The sequence below is a fragment of the Mandrillus leucophaeus genome, unplaced genomic scaffold (assembly GCF_000951045.1).
Source record: "Mandrillus leucophaeus isolate KB7577 unplaced genomic scaffold, Mleu.le_1.0 Scaffold947, whole genome shotgun sequence".
NCBI lineage: Eukaryota > Metazoa > Chordata > Mammalia > Primates > Cercopithecidae > Mandrillus > Mandrillus leucophaeus.
In genome coordinates, this window is record NW_012110330.1 from 349,292 (window position 1) to 357,858 (window position 8,567).

General features: G+C 51.8%; 1 protein-coding gene across 1 annotated transcript in view; it reads right to left on the bottom strand.

Annotated features, from left to right (window-relative positions):
• Window positions 1–6,215, bottom strand: part of CASQ1 (calsequestrin 1 (fast-twitch, skeletal muscle)) — a 17,978-nt gene extending 11,763 nt beyond the window's left edge. The window contains 6 exon segments of the mRNA XM_011970395.1: window positions 393–569; window positions 926–999; window positions 1,374–1,485; window positions 2,559–2,659; window positions 3,494–3,578; window positions 5,382–6,215. Coding sequence (XP_011825785.1) covers window positions 393–569; window positions 926–999; window positions 1,374–1,485; window positions 2,559–2,659; window positions 3,494–3,578; window positions 5,382–5,660 — 828 coding nt within the window. The 5' untranslated portion in view covers window positions 5,661–6,215.
• Window positions 6,216–8,567: the final 2,352 nt, after the last annotated feature.

Sequence of the window (8,567 nt, forward strand, 5' to 3'; positions counted from 1 at the left end):
AAAAAAAAAAAAAAAGAACAAACATGGGACACATCAGGGTTAAAATCCCAGCTCTGACACTTATTACCTGTAGAACCTTTCACTGAGGTTAAAAGGGCTTAATATAATCATAGAGATGGAAAGCACCTTGCAGTTCCTGGCCGGCCACAGGCAGTCAACACTCGTTTGTTGACAGAGATTATTTAAGTCTCAATCAACTTCACACTGAATTATACATATGTATGAAGGACCTTCTTGTAGAGCTCAGGGCTAAGTACTGCGGTGTAAAATATTGTGCAAAATTATCAGTGTATCAGAGAGCACTGGTGCCCAACGTGTATTCATCTCCAGGCAAGACTGGCTTCCCGGTTGGCTAAGCTTTCCCCAGCCCATCTCACGCAGTGTGTTCTAGCCCAAGGAGGAGCCGACCCCACTCAGAGGGTTGCCCTTGGTCCCCACCTCCTGTGCTCCTCCACGAAGTTGACAATCTCCTCTTCACTATTGGGTTTGTCTGGGATGGTCACAGGCTCTTCCATGAAGGCTTCGTAGAAATCAATCTCATTCAACTTCAGGGTCAGCTTCTTTGCCACCTTTGGGAGAGGGGGTAGGAGGGGAGTGGAGCAGGAGACACAGGGTCATGTTGAGAAGCAGTATTATGGGGGAACAAATATTAGGAAGGGAGTCAGAAAGCTGGGATCCTTGTCACTGCCACTGTGACACTTGACAAGTGTCTTAACTTCTCTAGGGTTGGGTTTAACATGAGACGGGTTTTAGATCATCTAAAGCCCTTCTTCAGCTCTAAATCTATGGAGTGGGAGGAGCCGGGGTGGGGTAGGGAGTGCCAGTGCGTAGGAAGGGACTAGGTCAGCCATCGATTCTGGGAGAAGAAGGTGGAGGACAGCTTCGGGACATGAGGGAGAACCAATACAGCTGTGGCGAGGAGAACCTTGCTGTCGAAGGTGGCGAAGAAGGGGATGTAGGGATGAAACTCCTCAGCTGCATCCTCGAAGGCTTTGTAATCTGTAGGGGGAATGCAGAGTCGGTCTCTGGGGAAACCAGGGTCTGCCAGGGAATCATCCCCCACTACCGTCCCCAGTTCTTTGCAGGCGGGGTTCATTTTGAGACCCACCCCCTCTAGTTCTTTGAGAGTGAGGGGAAGGTGGGATGCTGGAGGTGCTTGTCTGGGAACTCCCAGAGTACAGGGGGTTCAGGTGCTTGCCTGGGAACCCCCAGAGTACAGGGAGGTCAGAGCTGTTGATGGTGCCGACCACAGCCAGAGGAAGAGGTGGGAAGTGCGGAGGTAGAGGCTGAGACACTGGGTGACATGGGGAGGTGGGAGGACGGGTGAGATGGGGATCCAGGGAGGGGTACAGTGGAGTCTGAGGGTTACCCACGCTCTGAGTCTTTGCTCTTGAAGTAGCCAATGAGTTTGATCTCATCCTCAATATTCTCAAATGCCTGCAGCTCTCGTTCACCTTCAATCAATTCCACAGGGTCCTCTAGGACCTGAAAGAGGAGGACATTGCAGGAAGAGGGTTTCTATCCTTGAGTAGAACCAGAAAGGGACCTAGGGAAAAGAAGGCTGGGGAACTGGAGGAGGGGGCTAGATGTTGACAGTGTGTGCGTGTATGTGTATTGTGTGCAATGTGTGCAGAGTGTGTGGTGTGCATGTGTGGTGTGTGTGTGCATGTGATATATATGCGTGGTGGGTGTGTGGTATGTATATGATCTGTGTGTGATGTGTGTCGATGGTATGTGTGTGGTGTGCATATGGTGCGTATGCGTACTGTGTGCTATGTAGGTGATGTGTGGTCTACTGTGTGCATGTGTGGCATGTGTGTGATGTGTGTGAATGTGTGTGGTGTGTGTGCATCTGTGTAGTGTGTGTGCATGTGTGGTGTGCATGTATATGTGTGCATGTGGTGTGTGTGTGTGCATGTTTGGTGTGTGTGCATGTGATATATCTGGTGGGTGTGTTGTATGTATATGATGTGTGTGTGGTGTGTATGGATGGTGTGTGTGTGGTGTGTGTAGTGTGTGTGTGGTGTGCATGTGGTGCATATGCATAGTGTGTGGCTTGCAGGTGGTATGTGGCCTATTGTGTGCATGTGTGGCATATGTGTGATGTGTGTGCATGTGTGTAGTGTCTGTACATGTGTGGTGTGTGTAGTATGTGCATGTGTGTGGCATGTATGTGGTGTGTGTGCATGTGTGGTGTGTGTGGTGTACGTGCATGTGGTGTGTGATGTGCGTGGAGTGTGTGGTGTGCATGTGTGGTGTGTGTGCATGTGATATGTGTGGTGGTGGGTGTGTGGTGTGTATATGATGTGTGTGTGGTGTGTGTAGTGTGTGTGGTGTGCATGTGGTGCATATGTGTAGTGTGTGGTATGTAGGTGATGTGTGGCCTATTGTGTGCATGTGCGTCCATGTGTGTGGTGTGTATGCAGGTGGTGTGTGTGCGTGTGGTGTATGTGTGTGCGTGTGGTGTGTGTGTGCAGTGTCAGGTTGGGGTTGGTAGGGACTAGGGGGCAGGCAGTGGAGTTTTCAAGCAAAGCCGTCAGGTCCAGGGGAGTCCTTACATCAAGCAGAAACTCCACGATGGTGTCAGCAGAAAACTCGCCATCGTACTCAATGACTTCATCTCCCTTGAATACATACACGCTGTCCACTTCAGTTAGGCCTAGGGAGTGAGGGCGAGTGAGCCATGATCCCAGGCTTCCCACAGATCCAAGGTCCAAATCCTGGGCCACAGCCCATTTGATAATCACCGGGGCCCCACATGCTCCACCACATGGGCCCGCTGCCCCCCCCACCTCCTCTGACCCCGAGGCCGACAGGCCTGATGTCTCTGCTGCTGGATTTAGCCCAGGAGATTAGCCTGGCCCCAGGGCTTTCTAGGGAGGAGCTGGGGGATCAGGTAGGGTGAGGGGAGGGAATAGAGAGGTGTAGAGTCTAGCAGTATTTCTCCCCTTCTCTGACTGCCACGACTAGGAGATGAGTATTCATGCCACCCCCTCTGAGGACTCCAGTAGCTGGTTCCCAGTCAAGCTCTTTAATTGCTATTACTGACCAGATGACTTCATTATTACTAACCACCCCTCCCCCATCCATGTCCAGAATCCCGTCTCAAGCCTGTGCTTCCCCCTGGTGGCTCGCTGCTGTAACAACCATGGCTCTGTAGGGGAGGAGTTGGAAGCGGAGTTTGCAGAGGTCTGGCCAGCCCAGCCTGTATTCCTTTGCTCCAGCACCTACCCTGTTTTTTAGGTAAGTATAAAGAAGGCCTCCCCCACCTCTTTCTGGGATTTGAGCATGGAACTTGATAAGGAATAGAGAGCCAGAGTCTCCCAGCCATAACCCTCCCAACTTCATATTTTCTCACCCCCTCTTTCAGAATAGACATAAATCTGAGATTTCCAAGCCCCTCAGATCCCAAGGTCTGTCTGACAGGTCCTCCGCCCTAAGCCTCCCTTGGTCTCAATGCCACCTTCCCCTCCCCTGCCCTGCCCTCTCTTACCCAGTTTCTTGGCCACAGCTGCATCCTTCTCAGAGTCTACCAGCCCGAAGCCAACACCCTTGTCTTCTAGGACTTGGGCTGCTAACTGGAGGGAAGGATTATGATGAAAATTAGCCCCTGGAATTTTTATTATACCCTATTCTCCCTCTCATGCTTTCAGGTTGGGTCAGTAGAGGTGCAAGAGATATAAGAGTTGACCTTGACCCTTTGCTGAGATCCAGAATATCCCCCAGATTCCCTATAGTCACACAGTTCTGTTTTTGGCTCAACTTAGTTCATGAATATTGATTGCTCGTTTGCAATGTGCTTATTATGTTGGACTTGAAGACACTGCACTCAATACTTCCTAGTGCCTGAGAGGTGCTGAGGATTCTGGCTTCAGAGTGACTGAGGGCCCCTTCCTTCCTTCAGGGTTGAGCCCTGCATTCCATCCTGGTCAAGTCATACCTGGAGGTCCCTGTACCTGGTCAAGGGCCAAGCTCAGTGTGGGGTTGATCTTGGAAGTCCCTGAGATTCTTCAGAATGACTCCCAATGGGAAGAATTTTGGAGGGTGGGAGGGTAGTGGTGGGTCTGGTCATGTTGCTGAGGAGTGGGGAAGGCCAGAGAGCTGAGAGAAGAGGTCACTATTTGTCATCCCCCAGAGGGAGAGAGACTGACGACGACTGGACAGTTCTCCCCATCAGGGCCCAACTTTCCCCTTCCACACTCTACTTCAGCCTGTCCTTAGGCTGTGGACAGTCACTCCTGGAGGTCCCTGCCGCCGTAAGTCTTCCAGCTTAGCGTCAACCCTGATTCTCTCTGTTGTGGGCACAGCTTGCAGCTCTACCCCCACTCAGCACAGACTCAGGCACTGTGATTCTCAGAGGGGCAGGGAAGGGAGGCGGTTGGCAGGTGGATGGCCAGGGATACTGAGCAGTCAGGATAAAAATACTCGGCTCATTAATCAGATGGCAGGTTCTAGCACCCAGCAGGGGTGTACAAAATGAGAGCCTGTGGTTCTGGTGTCTCACCCTGAAATGCTCCAAGCTCTGGACAAGCTGAGTCCTATCTGCATGCCAAGCCAGAGGAGGGGCCACAGGAGCTTGGACAAGAAAACTCACACATCCCAGCTCCTAAAGGGGTGTGTACGACCACATAGCCCCGTCATTCCCAAACATAGGGTTTTTTTTTCTTTTCTTATGATAACTCGTTTCTCCTTTGGGCCTGAAGTCATTTTGGAGGTGAGAAGGCTCTTCCCACAAAGAGAAGATTGGGGAAGACATTCTGACACCTCCCGCAACCATAAGAAATTTTCCAGTGAAGGCATCCGGCTCATCCAATGGAGACAAATGGGGAATTAGGGAGGGGGAAGAAAGAGGGGGGGGGGACTGGGAGTCCAGTGGGAGGCATGATCTCTAGAAGATATTTAAACATGGCACGCAAGTATCATAACATTTACATTTACACTCAATTTGGATTTCGTTGGGGTGCAGCCCCTGAAGTATATGGAGAGATGTGTTCTGGCTAAGTGGATGGGTGGGGTAGGGGAGTGCAATATACACTGCTGTTCTCCCCTGGCCCTCCAAGTACCTTTTTCCCTTTTTCCCCCCCACTGTCCTAGCGAAACCTAAGTCAAATACTACCAGCCTCCTACAGCAGGGAGGGGAGTTCTTCCGGCAGCACCCCCACTAAAGGATTACCTAACGACGACAGTACTTTGAGGTTCCTGAGACTCTGCTTCTCATTTGACTAAAGCCACATGCCACTTGCGTCCTGTTGGTCAAGACAGGGGTCCTACCACACTGCCCCTTGCCCCCAGATCCCATCCTCAAAGAGCTGGGATGTAGGATAGGGGATTCCAGAGAGGGGCCAGACATGCTTTGCAGGCCTGCAGTGCCCCCAACTCACCTCCAGGATCAGCTCCTCCATCTCAAATTGTCTTTGTGAGGCCTTGTCATCCTCCGGGGGTTCATGGTAGAGGAGTGCCAGCACCTCATACTTCTTGAACACATTCTTGTAGTTCTTTGCATTGACATTGATCACACGGTCCACACCATCGTATTCAGGGAAGTCCAGCCCTTCCTCCCCCTGTACCCCTGACTTGGGTGTCCCTAGCACCAGCAGCAGCAGCAGTGCCAGCCGCAGGCCCGGCACAGTTCTGGGCCCCATCCTGCCTGTAGCACTCATGGAGGCAGTGGGATCTGGGTTGGCTCTCCTGGTCCAGAAGAGGTTAGCTGGGGTAGGGAGGGGCCCCTGGGTCCCAGATTCTGAGTTAGGGGCTCAAGTGGGAGGGGGGATTGGGGAATGGCCCAGAGCAGTGGACAGAGGACACTGCTGAGTCCTGGAGAAACTGCCGACAGAGCCAAGGGAAAAAGGGTCAGGAGGAGGAATAGGAGCAGGGGGCGGGGAGGGAACCGGAGCTGCCCCCTTAAATTGGCACCCCTCAGTCCCCACCTGGTCCTGTCTAAATATGTCTCCATGGTTGGCAGGAGAGACGGATAACCTTCTGAGGCCAGGACAGCTCCATGTGGGCCGAAATCCTCCCACCTCCTACACTTCTACCCCAGGCTCCCGGGGGCTCCTTCCCTCCCCCTCCTCTGGTGTCCAGGGCACCTCAGCCCTGGTCCCCATGCTGGCCTAAGAGCTCATCGCCATATTAAGAAAGGAAAAGGAGAGATGCCGGAGCTAAAAATAAGACCAGATGAGTCGGAGGTAAATGAAGCTGGGCTGGGGGAGGGGAGGAATAAGGGTAATTAGGGAGGACCGAGGGTAGGGCAAGGGTAATTAGAAGTTAAATGCAGTGGAGAGGAGGAGCTAACGGGGTCAGAGGCTAAATTGATAATATAGGGTAAAGGGGGGCACATGTGGTGTTGGCTGTATGTCCTCAAGCCTGGGAATCTTCTGTAGGTGAAGTCTGATTCTGATTCTTTGATCCTGTGTAGGAGAGTGGGGCAATGAAAGTGCAAGCCAGGCTGCAGGAAAGAGACCCCCCTCCACTTTCTTTTAAAGAATCAGGACCAAGGATGAGGTCATTCTCTGAATAAAAGATGGAGCCGCGTCCAAGACTGGCGACCTGGCTCAGCTCCAGCCCGTTTCCTTTGCTTCACTCAGCACTCCTAACTTGGGAATGCAGGGAAGGACAGGGCTGACCCGGATCCTGTCCTGTAGAGATGTGGGTTTGGGGTTTCTCTGCCCATACAGCCCACAGTGAGAAGGGAACTGTCATTTGGTTGCCACCTGTGTGTGCACTCCCTCCCCTGATCCTATGGGACTCAGTTTTCTGGGGCACAGTGGGAAGGGAGGTTTTCCCAGGCTGCCTGCTTCCAAGGAGAGTGAATAGCTACTATTTATTCCCACGTCTTTGACAAGACAAAAAGGATCAGTTACTGACACTAGGGCAAAAAAAATTAACATTAGGTAAGCATGAAGAGGTGAACCCTGTGCCCTGAACCAAGACTGATGATTAATTCTGTGCACCCAAGATCCGAAGCAGAGTTGGACAGGCAGGGGCTTAAACTTCTGGATCCAGCTTGGGGGTGAGGACAGAGTAGTGAGTTTAACTCTGGATACGTAGGAAGGAAGGATCCTCTTCGTGGCCCTCCAGGGTTCTTACTATGCACAGGTAAACTGAGGCATGAGGGAGACCATAGAGGGTCAGATCAAAGTCACATGCTGCCGCCGCACCCTGAGGTATCTCTGATTCTAGAGAGAGAGTGCCGGTTTTTTGTTTTCGTTTTTGCATCCAGGGAGGGGCATGTAATTATGTTAGCAGAATAACTTTTCCACATGTCTGTGCAGTGGACCTTACACAGCTAAACAAGAAGGCCACAGAAAATCTCAAAAGCATGGCAGGAGTGAGGCCAAGAGGGACAGCTGTCACTGTAGTAGGAGAGGTCGGAGCTAGCCTAAGCACAGCACGTTGGAGCTGAAGAGACCTCAGAAGCCCATCTTCTGGTCTCCCTGAAGAGTGACTAATGTGGGAAAGCACCATGGCCAGAGGAAGACAGCCAGGTGAGATGGGGAGGCCTGGCCAGAAGCAGATGACCTAGGTGATGTCCAGCCCCGATTTCTCACTTCTGCATTCCAGGGGAGGAGGGAGACACTGGGACAGAGATGCTGGAATATAAAACTTGTTCCATCTTGAATCTGACCTTTTGTACCCCCAAGAGTGTGAGATGGGACTCTGATGGCAAATCTGCTCCATCTCCTAGTCCTTTCCTACAGCTACCGGACATTGCCATCCATCCCATTCCCTCTTGTTGCCCTCTCTGGCTCCAGTCCCACCCTTCCCCTTTCCAGCGCCCGTCCCTGCTGCTCTCTCTCTTGATGCTTCACTCTCTCTACTTTCTACTCAGTCTCCTTTCCTTCAGGCCCTTGGACCTCAGAAGCCTCAACCACTGGTATCAAATGACCGTGAGTTGGGGCCTCTGTATTTTTAACCCACCAGACACCTGAAGCTCCTGCTACTGAAACCTGAGGAGCTGGCCCCTCTGTGCTCTCGCCTCCCACCTCACTCACATATACCCTGGACCACTGATCTTCCAGGGTCTGGTTCAGCCACGTCAGCAACTGGGGAAGGACCCCAGGCTGATATAGCACTGTCCCTAGGAGACCTTGTGTTGGAAGAGGGAGGAGAAGAGGGAGAGAGACCTCTGAGGAGGGGCCTGATGTAGGGAAAATGGCAGGCAATACTCATGATGGCCTTCTCCTTGCTAGCCCATGGCCCCTCATCCTCCAGACCCACCCCGGGTCCTTCCCCATCACTAGCCTATTTTTGTTGTTGTTGTTGTTTTGTTTGCTTTGTTTTTGTGTATTTTTGACCCAGCCCTCGCTGAAAGACTAGTCTGAAAGTGATTAAGGGCACATGTTCTGAAAACTGACAGACCTTGGTTTCTTCTTGGATAACATGGAGTGTGTGGTAGGGAAATATTTATGTGACTTACTTGATGGTGTATATAAAGCCCTCGTCCCAGTGTTAGGCATACTGTGCTGACTCCTAGTACATGTGTTTTGTTTTGGATAATAGCTGATGGTTTTCCCCTGGCTTTCTTTAGCATTTCTCTTCCACCCTGTAGACATTGGCACAGCCAATGG